The sequence below is a fragment of the Pristis pectinata genome, chromosome 9 (assembly GCF_009764475.1).
Source record: "Pristis pectinata isolate sPriPec2 chromosome 9, sPriPec2.1.pri, whole genome shotgun sequence".
Classification (NCBI taxonomy): Eukaryota; Metazoa; Chordata; class Chondrichthyes; order Rhinopristiformes; family Pristidae; genus Pristis; species Pristis pectinata.
In genome coordinates, this window is record NC_067413.1 from 66,118,818 (window position 1) to 66,139,436 (window position 20,619).

Genomic DNA, 20,619 nt, shown 5'->3' on the forward strand with positions numbered 1-20,619 from the left:
GAAGTTCTCGCCTTATAGCCTCATAATTCGCCTTTCCCCAATTAAATATCTTCCCGTCCTCTTTGCTCCTATCCCTGTCCATGACAATTCTAAAGGTTATGGAGCAATGGTCACTGTCCCCCAAATGCTCACCCACCGATAGATCTGTCACCTGTCCCGGTTCATTACCTAAAACTAGATCTAATATGGCATTCCCTCCAGTCGGCCTGTCGACATACTGTGTCAGGAATCCGTCCTGGACACACCTAACAAACAGCGCCCGGTCTAAATCCTTGGCACTAAGTAGGTGCCAATCAATATTTGGAAAGTTGAAGTCTCCCATTATAATAACACTGTTATTTTTGCATCTTTCCAAAAACTGCCTCCCAATCTGCTCCTCAGTATCCCTACTGCTACCGGGGGGCCTATAGAATACTCTCAGAAGGGTAACTGCCCCTTCTTGTTCCTAACTTCCACCCATATTGACTCTAGAGAGGATCCTTCTACATTATCTACCCTTTCTGCAGCTGTAACAGTGTCCCTGACCGGTATCGCCACCCCTCCTCCTCTTCTCCCCACCTCCCTATCCCTTTTAAAACACTGAAAACCAGGAATATTCAATATTCATTCCTGCCCTGATGTCAGCGATGTCTCTGTAATAGCCACAATATCATAGTCCCATGTACTTATCCAAGCTCTCAGTTCATCTCCCTTATTCCTGATGATGCTTGCATTTAAGTAAATGCACTTTGCCCATCCACCTTACTACTTTTATAGCCTGTACTCTGCTTCTCCTTCCTCATAGCCTCTCTACCTGTCAGATCTGACTTTTTCCCCATCCCCTTCTTCCTCTGACCTACTCCTCCGGTTCCCTTCCCCACTGCAATCTAGTTTAAACCCTCCTGAACCACCCTAGCAAACCTGGCCGCAAGGATATTGGCCCCCCTCAGGTTCGGGTGTAACCCGTCCTCTCTCTATAGGTCCCACCTTCCCCAGAAGAGATCCTAATGATCCAAAAATCTAAAACCCTCCCTCCTGCACCAACTTCTCAGCCATGCATTTATTTGCCATCTCTTCCTATTCCTCCCTTCACTATCGCGTGGCACTGGCAGCAATCCCGAGATCGCTATCCTCGAGGTCCTGTTGTTCAGCCTTCTGCCTAGCTCACTAACCTCACTTTACAGGACCTCATCCCTCTTCCCACCTATGTCGTTGGTACCAACATGAACCACGACTTCTGGCTGTTCTCCCTCCCGCTCTAGAATCCTGTGGACCCGATCAGTGACATCCCGGACCCTGGCATCTGGGAGGCAACATACCATCCGGGATTCATGCTTACTGCCACAGAACCTCCTATCTGTTTCCCTGACTATCAAGTCCCCTATCACTACTGCCTTCCTCTTCTCCTCCCTTCCCTTCTGAGCAGCAGGACTGGTCCCAGTGCCATAGACCTGGCTACTGCTGCTAGGCCCCGGCAGGTCATCTCCCTCAACAGCCTCCAAAGCGGAAAACCTGTTACTGAGGGGAACAGCCTCTGGGGTCCTCTGCTCTATCTGCCTGTTCGTTTTCTGTTTCCTTTTCCCTCCCCTGACAGTCACCATTCTATCTACTTCCTGGACTCCAATAGTACCTGCTCTAAGGGAGGTGAACGTCTCCTGATGTACAGTATCGACATAACTCTCCCCCTCCCTGATGCTGTGCAGTGTTTGAAGCTGCAACTCCAGCTTATCAATTTTGAGCCGAAGTTCCTCCAGCCTCAAGCACTTACTGCAGATGTGGTCATCGTGGACCGCAGCAAGGTCCACGAGCTCCCACATCAAGCAGCTGCAGCATACCACCATGTCCTCCATCTGAACTTATTCTTTCTTTTCCCCCTAGTTTTTCCGACTTAAAAATTTATAACTGATAACAGGCAAACCTAACCTTTACCTACCTACCAGCTACTCACCTGCCTTGCCCCTTTACGCCTAAGCCCCTTGAGCCAAAGCCTGACCACTCTACTCACTCTCACTCTGCTGCCCGCTCCGACGCTGCCCGCTGGATATGGCGGTTTGCTTTTTAAACTGCCCGCGCCTTACCTGCTGACGTCACACGCCTGCTCAGTCCAGCCCTCACTATTCCCGATTAAAGACTTATAAAGCAACTTAAAAAAGAACCTTAAAATCTAACCCTTATAATAAAAACCCTATTAAAAATAAAAGAAAAAACTTATCTGCTCCGAAGTCCTGACGTCTTCCGAAGTGAAACCCATGAAGCCTCTGAAGTTTTTTTTTCTACCTGCTTTTTAAACTTACAAACTGTTTGGGTTATGAACAGTTCACAGGAATGAAACTCTACCATACTCTGGGGAGGACCTTCAATCTTTTCTGTTACACCTCATTCCTACCCCCACTTGTCTTGAAAACTAAAAACCCTCCCAGTTCCAAGGAAGGCTCCCTGACCTGAAATGTTAACTGGTTTCTTTTTCCACAGATGTTGCTTGACTAGCTGAGTTCATCCAGCATTTTCTGTTTTTGGTTCCGATTTCAGCCTCTGCTGTTTTATTTGTTCTCTATGGAACAATAATATTTTATTTCTTGATAGAAGGCAAATTTAGAGCTGCTGTCGGTTGACGTCTTCACTTTCTTCTTTAAGCAGCTCACCTTGTTACATCTCATAGCTTTGTAAAAAAAAATCTTCATTCTGTGTCGTTTTTTCCATTCCCCCTAAACCTCTGCAATGAGTGACTTCATAGTACAAGTTCATTTTGTTCCAGCAGTCACAGATCATGTGTTATCCTTACACAAGGTTTGCTTTCCATATTTATACCGTCCTATGTGTGTGGTCTCATTTAGACACTGCTGTCATCACAGATAATGCTGAAAGACTCTTTAGAAGATGTACCTCCTGTCCCGTGTTCTTGGTGTAACAGCTTTACTTTATCCAGGATCATCATCAAATTCAGGGCACATGCTGTTCATTCTGATCTTTTAATTATGTACTTAATCCCTTTTCCACTCTCTTCATTATAATATCTCAGCCTTCTTAGCATACAAAGCACTTTCAGGAGTAGCATCTTGGGAGGTTGGTTTTATTTTGCCAGCTTTGTTTAGGATTATTGGCACCATTGATCCTGCAAGATTTTAACAAAGGCAAATGTCCACCAAATGCTAACAGATTTCACTTCTATTAATTGCATTTAGTTTGATATGAATGCTGATTTGAAAATGTTGATGCATTTTGAAGCAATTTTGAAGGCTGCACAGACTAATGGTAATGGATCTCAGTAATAAGTGGAGTCCTGCTGTCTCTTCAAAGATAAAACGGCATGGGAAGAAGTTTGAAAGGCATCAGCGGTGGAGATCAGTGTGCTTTTTTTATAGTGATAAAAATTTCCTAAATTAAGGACGGGGGAAATGAATGAGTGGCCACTGTTGATTCCTGCATCCCTTCACCCATTTATTAGCAGTTATACATTCAGCAGATTAGGCTCCAGAGTCTGGAGTCTTTCCCCAAGCATAATCTAATGTTAGGTAGATGCAATTAGTTCAGTTAATTGACTGCAACCTTCTGCAGATCCCACAGCAAACCATATTTCTGAGTTGCAACACATTTGAAATAAAGGAATAATGTGGCTGTAAACAAGTATGCAGTTTCCCACAACAGAGCAATCATGGCTGGCTCAATTGTTGATAATCCTTACCTTTCACCAACTGCAAACAACTGATTCTGCCATGTCATTTTTGTAGGAATTTTAGCCATTTGGAGTCCTATCTTGCTTGTGTACTAAAACAATCTTGGAACTTCCAACTTCTCTGTAGTCCAGAATTCCTAACATGTTATCCATCAAATTGTGCTCCAGATGACCTCAATAATTATGGAACGTCTTAGCATCTCCTTCACCTTTCAGTACCTATTGTTAAAACACTTAAGAAACACTGTTACAAAAACTTCCTGTAAGGATCGCCAAAGCTCTTTTTGAAGTTTTTCACTGTCAATGGTGATACTTGGGAAATGCATCACCTATTAGACTTCAATTTCCCTATTCTTTATCAATTGTTTTTCATTCAGTTTCTTGTCATTTGCTGTTCTCCTCTCCCATGCACTTTAATTACTTTATGGCAGGAAAGGAAGCTTTTATAAAAACAAACTGATCAACCTCCTTCCACGGTTTTCTGTTTTGCATGTAATAGTATTTTTGTAGCCTAAATTCATATACTTTCAATAACAACAACTGGGCATGTATGTTACTACATTATTTTCCAAAGAAAGTATTGCTATCCTTTCTCATTCAGTCATTCTGCCATAAACAGAGTCATAGGCATTGAATTACATTATGGCTTTAATCTAAGATGAACTTTTCATTACCAAGACATAATATCTAATAGCCTGTTATCAGCAGAATGATCAAAGAATAGGAAACTCTAATACCAGCTGCATAACTCTCCTTAAAGCCCCTCTTTCACCAAGATTTTCATCTCCCTTCAAAATATTTTATTGTGCCTTGTTATCAGTTTTTGATTAATTGCTCCTATATGAAGAATCTTGAATTCTCTGCACTAAAGGCAAGCATAAAATTGGGGCTTGCTGTGATCTGGTCATGAGGGTCAGTGCTAAACTCTTAATTAATTGACTGGATATGATTTTAAATGATTGTGCACTACCATTTTATATAAAAATGTCTTGTGTTATGCAAATCTCAAAATGCCAAATTGCTTGCCTAAAGTGCGTGAATCAAAATGTCCAGTTTTAAATTTTGTGTTCTGTGAATCAGCCATATGCAGCAATTATATTTTGATTTGCTTTCTGTTTCAGAAACTGTGCTTTTGCATATTCTTTTTCTCTCAGGTGATGATTATAATTAACTTCAAATCAAAGTTTTCAATTGCAAAAGCCTTAAGTGATAGGTAGTTTGGAAGGTATCTCCTGTTATATGGTTCAGTCTGATTTAACTTGCGTAACTGAGCCGTATTTCTTTCTCTTGACCATGTTAGCAATATTATTTATTAACTTAAATGTCATCTTCGTTGATTCTGTTTTGTTTTTAGAATGTAAACACATTTAAAATCAGGTCTGTTATACCTTGATCATGTGAGCTTTTATAATTTTTGGTATTGGTGTATTGGTTTATTATTGTCACTTGTACCGAGGTACAGTGAACAAACTTGTCTTGCATACCAATTGTACAGGTCAATTCATTACACAGTGCAGTTACATTAAGTTAGTACAGAATGCATTAATGTAGTACAGGTAAAAACAATAACAGTACAGAGTAAAGTGTCACAGCTACAGAGAGAGTGCAGTGCAATAAGGTGCAAGGTCACAACAAGGTAGATCGTGAGGTCATAGTCCATCTCATCGTATAAGGGAACTGTTCAATAGTCTTTATCACAGTGGGGTAGAAGCTGTCCTTAAGTCTGGTGGTATGTGCCCTCAGGCTCTTGTATCTTCTACTCGATGGAAGAGGAGAGAAGAGAGAATGTCCCGGGTGGGTGGGGTCTTTGATTATACTGGCTGTTTCACCAAAGACAGAGTCTAAGGCACATCATATTAAATAGAATCTGATAGTTAATTTATATTAACACAAAGTTCAAAAAATTCACATATGCTTAAGAGCCTTTTGCAAAGTAACCCTATAAGTTTAACTGAATGTCAGTTGGTAATAGTAACTCCAGGATTATAAGGTGGTTCTGTTCCCCTCCTATTTGATAACATCATTTTTGCTCAATTTTAGCTGTTTTCTGTTGTCCATTAATTTCAGGCAGTGGGACTGTACTTTGTTACCTGCTATTTTTGCATCAGGACTGTGCAAAATGATTGTAGTAAGATTTTCAGTGAACCATAGGTAAGATTAGAAAGTGAATTGGAGTTTCTTCTATGTTGTTGTCCCATAAATAGATCTAATATTGTTTCCAATATTAATGCGCGTTTACTTCTAGACAAGATATATGGTGCAACAATGGAACAGTGGTTTTGATTGTCTCTATAACATCATTGTAAAGGCAAAAGTTATATCACCTGGTATAAATTTTATTTATAACTTGTAGCCTTTTGTTATCTGGTAGTATTTGTGCTCTGCAAATTCAATGAACAGTCAGCACAAAGATTTCATATTGATTTGTTAGGTAATATAGATTCTTCCGTTAACAAGTGTTGTACAGTTGCTCATTTATATCGTTTATTTAGCTGGAAGAATTTGTAATGACCAGTCTTTTGGTGCTATGAATTCCCTTTGGGTTTCTGAAAGGTGTGCATTTATTTGACATAACTTCTTTTGATATTTTGGTAAATTAATTACTGTCGAAAACATTCAGAGCAGGCAGATTAGTGCTGATTCAATGCTACAACTAATTTTCCTTCTTTGTATTGAGCAAGGGTATAGAAGCATTGTGGTTAAGAAGGTGCTGTTATTGATACAAAGGCCTAATTTCAATATCTGCAACAGAAGTGAGGAACTTAAATTCAACTAATTAAACAAATATCTGTAAGTAAAAATCTGGTATCAGTAATGACAACCATAAATCTATTGAATTGTCATAAAAATGGTTCATTAATGTCCTTCAGAAAAGGAAAGCTGCCATCTATTTACTTGGTCAGGCCGATGAGTAATGCCAGACTGAAGGATAACAACAGAAGAAAATAGGCAGCATGAAGGAGTCTCCTACTGCTACACCCTACCCCAGTGAGAAAACAAATCTGAAATAGTATGAATACAAAGGAATTACTGTACAAATGCACAGAAATTATCTGTGTAGTAATTAGGTCTGATATGTATTGGTTAAGAAACTTGTTAATTGCTATCAGAGTAACTACTTCTGTCACCATTAAAAGATTTGAGTATTTTTCAGATGAAGGCATTTTGCATCAGTTGGAATTGTGATTTTAAGACAAATATGATAATTGCATTTTTATATTATCAGACTAATAAGAGGGTGCAAAATACCATCTAATCCAGATAGCTATTTTTAAGTAGCAGGCACAATGAGGTCAAGCAGCCACTTGTGTTGTGGGTGATAGAAGACTTTTTGTAATAACTGAAGCAAGTTAGCTTAGAGAAACTTTTCTTTGCTTAATCTATTGCATTGAAATGTGTACGCATCAGAGATGATAGATTCAAATTTATTTATCATTAGAAGTGATTTTTAAAAGTGCACATTTTTATATATCAATGAACTGGTAAAAAGAAATAAAGTAATATATTTCAGAATTAAGTTGTTTAGAACATTCAACATTTTATTTCCCACATATATTTCACCCACCTTGGTGTTTTTCTTGTATAATAAAACAAGAAGATGACTAAACCCCCCTCCTGCCATGTTGTATACTAAATGACTATTTGTAAATATATATTATCATTTGTGTGGCTCTCCTTTTGATTGTCCCATAATACCCTCATGGCATATTTAAAATTGAAAATCCACTTGTCGATATTCAAAGGTGCAAGTCTGGGTTATATTGCAATAATTTGCCATTTGTCCACTTGCAAATCTAAACAAACTTTTTAAGGCCTTGTCAGCAACTAGAAATGGGAGAAATATCCGTATTATAGCATCAAAGTTTGCTCTGTTAAACCTATAAGTGCTTCACTGAGAAATTTAGATGGGATATTCTTGGAGGATCGTCCAGTCAGGCTATATGGGTAGAACTTAGAAACAAGATGGGAATGATTACTTTGGGACTGTAGTATAGACCCCAAATAGTAGGGGGAATTAGAGGAGCAGATGTTAGGGAGATCGCAGATAGTTGTAAGAAAAATAGGGTAGGAAAAGTGGAAGATTTTAACTTTCTTAATAGTGACTGGGCCACCCATAGTGTAAAAGGCTTGGATTGGGTCATGTTTGTTAAATGTATCCAACGAAGTTTCCTTAATCAACATATAGTGAGCCCTACTAGAGAGGGTGCAACACTGGACCTTAGGGAACGAGGTGGTGACTAAAGTGTCAGTCGGGGAGCACTTTGGGACCAGTAATCAGAATTCCGTTAGTTTTTAAATAGTTATGGAGAAGGATTGTACTGGTCCACAGGCTGAGGTCCTAAACTGAGGCAGGGCCAATTTTGGAGGCATTAGCTGGGATCTTGCAGAGGTCAATTGACTGAGATTGTTTGCAGGTAAAGGGATGACTAGTAAGTGGGAAGCTTTTAAAAGTTTGATATCAGGGACAGCATGTTCCTGTTTGGGTGAAGGGCAAGGCTGACAAGTTTAGGAAACCTGATTGATGAGAGGTATTGAAGCTCCGGTCAGGTAAAAGGAGGAGGCATGCATCGGGTTTAGGCAATTGGGAACAAGCAAATTTTCTGTGTGGAAGAAGTGTAGGAGTATCCTTAAGAGGGAAATCAGGAGGGCAGAAAGAGGGCATGAGATGGATCTGACAGTCAAGGTTGAGGAAAATTCCAAGCGATTCTACAGCAATATTAAGAGTAAAACTGTGGTTAAGGAGAGGATATGTCCCCTTAAAGATCAGCATGGCCATCGATGTGTGAAGCCACAGGAGATAGGTGAGATTTTTAATGAGTATTTCTCTCAGTTCTTACTGTGGAGAATATCATGGATGCTAAGGAATTGAGGCAGATGAGTTGTGATGTCTTAGACCACATACGAATTGTCAAGAAGGAGCTATTGGCAGCCTTAAAGGACATTAAGGTGGATGAATCCCCAGGCCTGACCAAGTGAATCTTCGGACCTTGTGGGAAACTCAGGAAGAAATTGCGGAGACCCTTGCAGAGATGTTTGCTTCACCTTAAGGCATAGGTGAAATTCCAGAAAAATGGAGGGTGGCTAATGTTGTACTGTTATTGAAGAAGGGCAGCAAAGACAAGCCTGACAAGTATAGGCCGGTGAGTGTGAAATCAGTGGTGGGTAAGTTACTGGAGGGGATTCTGAGGGACAGGATCTACCAGCATTTGGATAGACAAGGTCTGATTCGAGATGGTCAGCACAGCTTTGTGTGTGGAAAATTTATGTCTTGAGTTTTTCGAAGAGGTGGCCAAGAGGATAGATGAGAGCAGGGTGGTGGATGTTGTCTATCTGGACATTAGTAAGGCCTTTGACAACCACGAAGGCTAGTTTGGAAGGTTACATCACATGGGGTCCTGGGTGAGCTGGCTAATTGGATTCATAATTGGCTTCGTGGTAGGAAGCAAAGGTGATGATTGGTTGTTTCTCGGATTGGAGGCCTGTGACTAGTGGTGTGCCACAGGAGTTAGTGCTGGAACCTTTATTATTCATTATTTATATAAGCGATTTGGATGAGAATGAACAGGGCATGGTTAGTAAGTTTGTGGGCGATACTACAATATGTGGAATTGTTGATAGTGAAGAAAGCTAGCAAGAGCTGCAGGGGATCTTGATCAGTTAGGTAAGTGGACTGAGGATTGGCAAATGGCATTCAATCCAGATAGGTGCGAAGTGTGGCATATCGGAAAGTCAAACCAGCGTAGCACTGTGAACGGTAGTGCCCGGGAGGGTGTTGTGGAACAGAGGGACACAGGAGTACAGGTGCATAGTTCACTGAAAGTGGCGTCACAGGTAGACAGGATGGTGAAGAAGGTGTTTGGCATGATGGCCTTCATCAGTCAGAGCATTGAGCAATCATTGGACACTATGTTGTAGTTGTACAAAACATCAGTGAGGCCACACGTGGAGTATCGTTTACAGTTTTGATTATCCTGTTTTAGGAAGTATGTCATTAAGCTGGAAAGAATGTAAAGAAGGTTTATGAGAATGTTGCCAAGACTTGAGGGCCTGAGTTATATGTAGAAAGAGCTGCCAGAGAAAGTAGTTGAGGCAGATTCAATGAGAGACATTTTAGATAAGTAAATGGATAGGAAAGGTTTGGAGGGATATTGGCCAAATGCGGGTAATTGTGACTATCTCAGGTGGGCATCCTGCTTGGCCTGTATGAGTTGGGCCGAAGGGCCTGTTTCCGGGCTATATTACTCTGACTCTAAATTTACAAACAATTAATATTTCAACTTAGAAGCTGCAAGATTACAAAAGCCTGATTTCCTTAACTTTTTCTACTCATCTCTTAAACGTGAAGGAGAAGCAAGTGTGGAAGGTGTTCTCAATCAATTAGTGCAAGAACATTTACAGTTAGCTCCTCTGCAGTGGGGTGAGTAGCAAATATGTTGGCTGTCATGCTCAGACTTTATGTGGCTCAGATACAGTGAGATATTGCGAAGTACAATAAAAAAATCATTCTAACATTTAATAATTTTATTAGTTTAGTATTTTAATTTCTATTAGAGATTTTTTCCAATGTTTTTGATTGTTCGCATTTGCTTGTTACTAGTATTTATTAGGTAACAAAATATAAGCAAACAGATTGTCATGTTGCCAACTTTTGCTTAGTATTTTGCATCTGAGTCAAAATATTTGTTATTAATTGTTTTCCGAACTTGCAAAGAGAAAAATGACGGTGATTCAAGTGAAGTGAATATGATAACAAATATGATTTTTTTTAAACCTGGTGCACAAAGCAGTCATCAGTTGAATTTGAATTGAAATACCAACAAGTTTCTATGTAATAAATGTACTCTGATTAAATGACAATTAAGTTTTATGTTGGAAACTGGCTAACTTGCCATACTCAAAATGCAATAGTAATTGTTATTACACATTGCCTTTGATTAACTCAGGAATTGGTATTGAAAGTGAGAATTTTCTTATAGCTGTTTTTTGACTGTTGCTCGATGAATTAATTATTGTGCTATGCATGCAGGTTAGTTCATTAATAGTGTGTTAGGGCTTTTATGTTCAAATTAGTGAAAATAAAATTAGTGATTTGTGAAACAGAATGTGAGATGTTCAAATACGATAGTACTCTTGAGTTATTGCCTGGTACCTGACAAAGAGTTTGTGAATCTTTTCAAGTTGGAATTTGATACATTTTTCTTATACAATGGAAGGAGAAGTGCAATTTAAAGTTCGAGAATAATGAGGTAAGAGGTTGAGAGAATGAAGATGCGAGGAGAATTAAGAATAAGAGCTCTCCACATAATCTGTTCATTAACTGGATTAAATCTGATGGCATTGATATATCTGCAGTGTTTATATAACTATTGATGTCTCAAATGTTGAAAACCTTTTGCTGAATATGTGAAGATCAGTTACAGAAAGGAAAACTTGTATGTCCAGAAGAGCAGAAAAAATATTACCTGGGTATAAATTTAAGTATTTACCCATGCCATTTATGTTATTACATTTCACAAATTGTGTTAGACTGATAAAATGTTTGTAAAGAGTTTGCACTTTGTTTTGTGGAATTGAAGAAACAGACAACTAGTCTGGACATTCTAACTAAAAAAAATGCAGTATGTCTGTTGCAGAATGATTTAGTAGTTATTAAAGTATATGTTTTAAGTGTCATTTCAGTCTGTACATGAGGTGGTAAACAATTATAAGAAACCATGGTTTGTTTCTTAATATAATTTAAATGTAACGTGGTTAATCTTATAGATCAATTGTATTTTAATGCAAAAGGCTGTTATATAATTGAACACTGTTGTGTTCCCTGGCTACAATGGATCTATCTGTATCTCACTAATTCCTATTTCTTAGGAATAAAGAGTATTCAGATGTTTCCAAATGGCTTCCTGCAAGTCATAAGGAATTGTGGAAATATGAAACGTTAAGAGGGAGCATCCTTTGGGGCAATTTGTTTTCAACTTTACTACAATAAATCTCTCTATGCACATATTGCAAGGTATCAAGAGCAAGTAATTATTCTGAGATGCTGTATATTAATATTGTACAATGAGTTTGAGATTGTTGATGTGACTATTGTGGCTTTTAAGAGTTGTTAGGAGCTTAATTGGCCACTAAATTGACCCCAATATGTAGGTGAGGAAGGGGAGAGTTGATGGGAAAATGGGGTATATAAAATGGGATTAGTGTGAATGGGTGGTTAATGGTCAACCAGGGTCAAATGGCTGTTCTGTGCTGCATGGTTTTAAAGATAGATGATGTGTCATAAGGAGGAGGCCGTATGGAATGTTCATTTGAGATTCCTGGTTGAAGACAGCAGCATATATGTTTTAGCCTTGTCTTTTACTCTCATGTTGGATTCTTCCTTTGCTGAGGCTGTGGATGTTCAGGGAGTCTTCTCCATCCATTTGCTTTTAAATTTGCCATCACCATTCATTTCTGGGAAGTGGGAGAACTGCAGAACTTGGCTTTAGATCTCTAGATTGTATAACTATTTAGAATGAATGCAGTCCTGTGTTGACATCTCATTTTTCAAGATTCCTTGTGTTGTTCCTGCTGTCCTCAACTCTAATTGAACCGAGTTGATTCTGTCACTTTATGGTAATGGTAGAATGAGGGATTTGACAAACCAGGACAATGCAGGTGATGGAATATGTATCTATTGCTGCTGATTGCTTTCATGCTTCATAGATGTCCAATTCTTGAACTGCTCGATCTGTTCTGGATCTCATCCATTTGGAGTGTATCCTTATTGTGGAGGTGGGACTTTGTCCTCACAAGAACTCTGAAGTAGTCATTCAAATGTATCTCCAGAAAGTAGGTTGGTGATGACATGATTAAGTAGTTTTACGTTACATGTCAGTTCTCTCACTAATCTTTCCAGTTAAAGCTGGTGCTGTTGAAGTATACTATGTGATACACTCAGTGTGTGTTCCATGCCTTTGCTCTTGGAAGATGCACACAAGACTATTCAATATGGAACAATTGTTAAAGTGCTGTGCATGCTAATTACCAAGGGGGTTTCCATGCCTGAATGTGACCTGGTGTCACAAGACTTCTTTCGGTCTACAGTCAATATTAGAAACTTCGAGAAGTATACATTCTTATATGTGTACCCCCAGCTCTGGTTGTCTGTTCTATTATGAGTATATGCCATCTGTTGTTTGACTTATTAGCAGGTTATTTCTTCCATTTTCAACACATTCCCAAATGTTTGTGAGAAGGAATACAGATTTGACTAGGCTAATGCACCTTTAATGTTTCTTTGAGTAGTTTTAAGGCAGAGGTTATTAGATTCTTGAGAAGCAAGGAGTTGAGGTATCGGGCGTAGGTGGGAAGGCGGAATTAAGGTAACAGTCCGATTTGCCATGATCTTAAATTATAAACCAGGCTCAAAGGACCGAGTCATCTACTCCAGCTCCAAATCCGTATGTTTGCTGGTTGCAAAAGTTTGCAGGAGCTAACAATGTAAATATATTCCAGATAATCCTGATAAGTGAACAAAGTTCATATTTAAAAAAAGAAACAGAAGCAGGATTTAAGTTGACAGGAGAACTGATTGAAGTATTCAAGAAGATGAAATGTGATTATAGAAAAGCTATTTCTGCTAGTTGATGAACTCTGTTAAAAAGGCATAATTTTAAAATTAAAGTTAGTTCATGGAGGCATGAAGGCCGGATGCATTTTCCCCCACAAGTCAGATATTAAAAATGTGAAACTCTGTCTTCAAAAGGTCTTGCATGTTGGCCTGATGGAATATTTTAGGACTGAGATCAATAGATTTTCATTAGATGAGTTACTTTCTGAAAAACAGTCTGTCCAATGTCACCTTGCACAGTTTAAATTGTGCATGCTGGTTTTATCTGATTCCATCATCTCCAACAATCTATCTATTAGTGTATTTTCAATATCAATTTCAAAAACCCTCAAGTCTGTGCTCTTCACACAAATTCCAATCTGATACACCAAACCTGTCTTTAAAACGTAATGGACAGTGATCATTTTTGCTTCATTTCTTTGTGCCTTCACCAGAAATAAAATGGCCTTCTTGAGGTGAAGGGATCAAAATGGTAAATAATACTCGAGATGGGATTTCATCATGTCAATGTAACCTCTGTTGTATAAATTAAAATTATACTGAAGAGTTGGGGCAGTACAGCCCAAAATTTGCTGGCTTTGACGTGGGTGTGTGATACTGTTCATACATTTCTAATTCTGTCCTTTTCTCACTGTAAACTTGTATCCATCAATCGTTATGTTTGTAAGTTTAAAAATGAACTTCTTCACATACATTACATGAAGATTGATAATAAGTAGAAATATTAAAGATCAGTTCAGCTTAGCATGAGTAATGTTTAAATTGGCTTGGTAACATTGGTGTGCACCAGAAATATATATGGGCAAATCAGTGATGTGGATTCAAGATCAGTTAAACATCAGGACATGGTCTTAAATGAGACAGTATGCAGATTGAGTAATCGGGTATCAGTGAGCTGGACGGTATTTGTTATGTCATTTCTAAGGATACCTTGTGCACTACACCAATTCTGACTTTGCCTCAGCATTCACATGCCAAATCATTGCTATTGTAAAAGAGGCCATGCAGTTGAACACAGCAATGTGGAATGTTAATATAAAATACACCTTATCAGCATGGGCTTTACTACCAATGGGACAAATGGAGGAGGCTTAAATAATATTTACAGGAAGAATCTGATTGCAGCAAAATACTGTTTTCAGAAAGCCTTGTGGAAGATGATTGGGTGCATAACTCGAAATTATCGACTTCAAAGCCTGTTGTGAGTCCGTTCAGCATTTTTGTCAAAATTTAGTTGTAATCTGTTTCATTTAAAGGTGTTAACTGTTGCTTATAATTTAGTATCGTTTTGCATTAATTAAAAGCACAATCTGTGGCATGCAGTATGTTTTCAATAATAAAACTAAAGAACACAATCAAATTTTTTTGGTTCCTTGCTACTTACATGGAAAGCAGCTTCATTAAATACCATTTTCACTGTATTGGTTGACAAATTTTTATCAGGATTCCTGACTCCAATGAATTTAATTTTACTACACAGCTCTTTATTTGACTCTTTACTGAAGCTTTTTGGAGAGGCATTTAATCTAGATGGTGAAGGCTTGCAGAACTTTTAAGATGTAAAGGGCTCTGCGCATTCTAAAGTACAATTTAAAAAAATAATTCAGTTACTGCAAGCAATTGGAAAAACTAACAGACTGTCATTGTTTGTTATAGCAAGAATTTAATACAAAAATAGTGATTATGCTTCAGTTATGTAGATTTACTCCAACCACAATACTAATTAGTTAACAAAAACTGTTACCTACAAGGAAACATTTAAAACTTTTGGCGTATGGTCTTCTATCGGTCATACTTCAGAATCAGATTTATTATCACTGACATATGATGTGAAATTTGTTTGGCAGCAGTACAGTGGAAAGACACAAAATCTATAAATTACAAAAATAAATAGTGCAAGAAAAAATGGAATAATGAGGTAGTTCATGTATCGTTTGGAAATCTGATGGCGGAGGGGAAGGAGCTGTTCCTGAATCATCGAATATGGGTCTTCAGGCTCCTGTACCATCTCTCTGATGGTAGTCACGAGTAGAGGGCATATCTCGGGTGGTGAGCGTCCTTAATGATGGATGTCGCTTTCTTGAGGCACTGCCTCTTGTAGATTTCCTCGATGATGAGGACGGTTGTGCCCATGATAGAGCTGGTTAAGTCTATAAGCCTCTGCAGCTTCTTGCGACCCTGTGATGCAACTAGTCAGAATGCTCTCCACTGTATATCCATAGAAATTTGCAAGTCTTTGGTGACATACCAAATCTCCTCAAACTCTTAATGAAGTAGTGCTGCTGATGTGTCTTCGTGATTGTATCAATGTGTTGGGCCCAAGATAGATCCTCCAAGATGTTGACGCCCAGGAACTTGAAGCTGCTCACCCTTTCCACTGCTGACCCCTTAATGAGAAGTGGTGTATGTTCTCCTGATTTCCTCTTCCTGAAGTCCACAATCAGTTCGTTGGTCTTGCTGACGTTGAGTTGTTGCAACACGAATCAACCAGCCGATCTATCACACACCTGTAAGCCGCCTCATTGCCATCTGAGATTTTACCAACAACAGTGGTGTCATCAGCGAATTTATAGGTGGTGTTTGAGATGTGCTTAGCTACATAGTCATGAGTGTTGAGCAGTGGGTTAAGCACACATCCTTGAGGAGTGCCTGTGTTGATAGGAGATGTTGTTACCAATCCACATTGACTGTGGTCTTCCTCTAAGGAAGCCGAGGATCCAGTTGCAGAGGGAGGGACAGAGACCCAGGTTTTGCAGCTTGTTGATTAGTACCAAGGGGATGATGGTGTTGAATACTGAGCTGTAATCGATAAACAGCAGTTGTCTAGGTGCTCCAAAGCAGAATGGAGAGCCAGTGAGATTGCGCCTGCTGTAGGCCTGTTGTTGCGGCAGGCGAATTACAGTGGGTCCAGGTCCTTGCTCAGGCCATAACCAACCTCTTGAAGCACTTTATTATGGTGGATGTGAGTGCTACTGGGTGATAGTTGTTGAGGCAGCTCACCCTGCTCTTCTTGAGCTCTGGAATGATTGCTACCCTTTTGAAGCAGGCAGGAACCTCAGATTGCAGCAGTGAGAAGTTGAAGATGTTCTTGAGTGCTCCAGCCAGTTGGTCGGCATACTTTTTTCACTACCCGGCCAGGTATATTTATAAATATGTATGTCAATTACATTGGTTATTGTATATTACTTTTTCTGAACTATGGCATCTATGTTTGAGAACTTAATGCATAGCTTCATTTCAAAACCATAGTTGTTTCTAGACAACAATAATTTATCAGCTTTTACCAACATGTTTTCTTTCCTGTGAACATCTGTTTCCAGTGCATATGTTTTTAAATTGAGGATTTTTTTCCTGCAATTTCATGGGACAAATTAGTTGTGATATTTCTTTCTTCCTTTTTCAATCTTTTTATTAGTTTCCAAATTAATACAGATTAATATATAAAATTGATGATTGTACGTGTAATACAAAGAGATCAAGAGAACAACCATGGCATAGGTAATCACAAAGAATAATAAATATAAAAAAATCTTTAGATCTCACGATCTCTTAGTAGATGAATATAATATAAAAGAAAGGAAAGAAGATTTATTGTGTATATAAAAGAAAAGGAAAAAAATCCCCAAATCAATAAAAAAAAATTGTAAGTAATATATCAAACCAAACTAAAAAGAAAATTTCAAAAAAACCCCCAAAAAATTAGAAAAAAAAAACTGGACTGAAATTTCTCAATAGAAACAGAGCAATATTATGTTGTAAACTCTGTTCCTCTAAATTGAAAAGTTATTGAAAAGGGATTTATATCATATGAAAGTATTGAATAAATGGACTCCAAATATCTTCAAATTTAAGCGAAGGATCAACAGTACCACTCCTAATTGGTTGTGATATTTTATGTTGGTTTAAAAAGCATCTCCCTGATTGAATGGATCACTATAGAAACCATTTGTGTTTTTTTTCTGCAGAGTAGTAAAAGATCTTAACTATTAAAAAAATTTTTAGTTAAGACTTAAATGACTGCACTAATGAAACTTGCAAATGATTCTGTTCAGTTTCTTTCAAGCCATTTTTCTCTGAAGTCATTTTCAGTTGAAGTTACAGCTGATGGGTAGACCTAAAGGAAAATTATTTTTGTGATGAAATATTTTCAGCTATATTAACATTATTATTTCTTGTGATGATCTATTTTCAGCTGTATTAAATATGTTTTGTGAGATATTTAAGATTGGGAACCCGCTCTCAAATATTTCACAGGTCTATTTTTAATGCAGGAAGATGAAATAAATACTTTCAAAAATGCTGCCTGATTGTATTGGTTCATGGAAGATTTTATGTTTCGTGATATGCAAGTGATTTGAACAGAATTTTGAATACATTTTAATTTGGAAAGGTATTACAATTTTAATTGCACTTTTTGTCTTTGTTGGTTGTACCTAAAGTGACATATATCTGTCGCAAATATAGTGAATACTATGTGTATATGTAAATACAATGTACTATTATTCTATTTGATCATTGGGACCATCATGTTTGTGAACAAAGACAGTGAGGTGTCACTTTGAAATATTATTTCTAGCACTTGAATCAGCAATGATCTTTTTAGTTTACAATCTCATCCGTGTAGTTATTTTCCTTCAAGTAGGGACAAAGGGAGAAATCACTAATTAATTAATGGTAAGTTTGCCTTGAGGAGTGTATTCCAAATGACTAGTTACATGTAAAAACAAAATGCTGGAAATATTCAGCCATTTATCAGAACTTTCCCAGTTTACTCTGTATCTCTTTTCACAAATGCTGCCTGATTGCTGAGTGTTTCCAGCATTTTCTGTTTCCACTCTAGATTTCCAGCATTTACAGTTTTTAATCTTCATTTATTAGATTCATGTTGAATGCTCAAATAAACTGAGTTCCCGTGACTTATTTACACTGTTTTTGTGATGTTATTGGGTAGTTCTTTTACATTTTAAGCATACATTTCAGAGATGTATGCTACATTGTTATGGATTCAAATGCTAAGCAAATACAAGAAGCACTGCTTTGCAGCTCATATTGAGATAAAGGAGAGTAACTTTAGATGACGCAGGAGCAGATTATTCCATCCATTTGAGAAGAGGAGTTTGAGGTTTGAGTAATTCAAGGTATTGTAAAAGTAACTGAGAATGTAGGGGTTAATGTTGATCAGCTTGTTGTGGCCTAACTATAGTTGAGATGCATTATGTCCAGGTGTCTTGTGTAAATCAAAGAAGTAATAAGCAGTTACCCTTGGAGCTTGGAGCTGTCTGTGACTTCAGATTGTGACATGATGAACTGCTGAGTGCTTAAAGATAAGAAAAAATAGCAGATAATTATAATGATTTTCTTCTTCCTTCATTAAGGAAAAAATAATTAAGTAACATAGCTTGGTATGTGGAACTTGGCACGTAGGCTTCTTTGTTTTAAGTATAAAAAGGGACCATGGCTTTGAAGCTTTGAGTGAGGATCAGTACAGAGCTCAGGTTACACTGTTTGCTCTTTCTCTGTATCCCTCACTCCCGCTAGCGTTAAAGATAATAAAGCATTAATCGTAAGTTCTTTGGTTCTGCAGTTGTCTGATTTATTACAGAGCACGGATCGACTATTACAGTATGAAACTCCATGATGCAGTGCATTGGAATGGAAATTGGATCTGGCTGACATTATTTTGAACATTATAAAAGCTGACTGAATTCAGCAAAATGTTTTTACACCTAATATATTCAGATGACTAATCCTGAAAATTAAAAAATATGGAAACTAGAAACTTCCTAATATCAATTCTCATGAGGGAAGATTTGACCATTTTTAATTATAATATCATAGGTTAAGAAATATATTGTGTGAGATACTTGTACAGTTGAAATGGCTTTTGTTTATAAATAATATGAATGTTGCATATTTTGTTTATAAGGTAATTATGTTAGATTTTTCTGCACTCATTGTAAAATTATAAGTTTCATAATAGTTTTAAGACACCAATTTAAATTTGCAAAACATGTCTTCATTATTTAAACTGAACTTTTAGGTATTTCTGGCACTTGCTACTTTTACCTGTAATTTCTGTTTAAACCTGCAGATAGGTAAAATCAGGTACTTTGAAGAAATAATTGGGGGGGAATATTTCATCTTTTTACCAGTGCATATGTGCCAATTTAATGATGGTAGGTTGGGGAGATTTCTTTACAGATGTCCATAATGACCTACCCAATTTTCTGATATTTGTGACATCTAGCCTTGAATGCAGACCTTGGAAAAAATCAAAAACTACTTTTGAGGGATGTTGATGCTGGAAGTAGAACATTTTTATAATTGAATTACTAAATCAGAGTAGCTATGCCCCAATTAGGTGTCATAGTATTAAATTTAAAAGTGCCCTTCTATGCCCTACTGCCTTTCTTTCTTGTTTCCCACATCTTTCATTCTTATAGCCTTTTTGTTCACAGTTGTTAATTTTGTTAAGCACTGTATTGAGCTCTCTCAACTCATTGTTTTTACTGCGAATGTTGTGAAGAAAACATAATGAGTTTGTATTGGATTCAGCAGCAGGCCATATGTGAAAAGGCAACATTAATAGCATGATGTGAACATTAAGTAAATTACAACAGCTTTACATGGTTAATGAAAATACAGTATGTCTGTGGGTATCAAAGAAAAACTTGGATTTAAATTGCATATTTCACAGCCTCTTTATGTTCCAATGGACTTGTACCTAGTTGAGTATTTGTAAAGTGTTGTCACTGAAAATGTTAGTTTAAGCCATATGATGTGTTATCACACAAGTGGTTTGCATGGCATTTTAAAAACAATTACGGTACAATACAGTGTAGGTGTCTTTGAAATCTGTCTCTAAATCCTTTAGTAGATCATTTTTTTGTAGGAGGAAATGACATTCATTAATCTTCAAAGCCAAACATGCATTTCTAATTATATAATAAAATTCAGTAATTCTAACCAAAGTTGCTCAACCTCTCTAAGCATTTTCTTTAATTGGATCACTGCTTTGCTAAAAGTAGCTTAACTGTTTGTTATTCATTTGCTTTGATCTCCATGCATTGTTTAGCTCAGAGCAATTTCCATGATGCTGCTTCGATTTTCAGTGTCTCAGCTCTGTATATTTTCACATTTGAAGAGGCCACTTTGCTGTTTTGTTAACTAGTGTAAGTTAACATTAATGGAGCTAGCATCGATAAAGTAGCTGCAAGGTCTGAATGCTGTAACATTTAATGCTTTCTATGATAGTTGTATTTCACAGGATTTCACTTTTTCTATGAATGATTAGAAATGCATTCTACCAATGTGCTCTATAAAATAAAATAACCTACAACTTGCGTTGTACCTAAAT

The 20,619-nt window shown here is 37.6% G+C and overlaps 1 protein-coding gene across 5 annotated transcripts in view; it reads left to right on the plus strand.

Moving 5' to 3' along the window:
* The window catches only part of trappc9 (trafficking protein particle complex subunit 9), a 460,625-nt gene that overhangs the window by 221,300 nt on the left and 218,706 nt on the right, over nt 1–20,619 (plus strand). For all 5 annotated transcript variants that reach the window (XM_052023166.1, XM_052023170.1, XM_052023167.1 and 2 more), the window contains one exon: nt 9,979–10,070. In XM_052023166.1, coding sequence (XP_051879126.1) covers nt 9,979–10,070 — 92 coding nt within the window. The remainder of the gene's footprint in view (nt 1–9,978; nt 10,071–20,619) is intronic.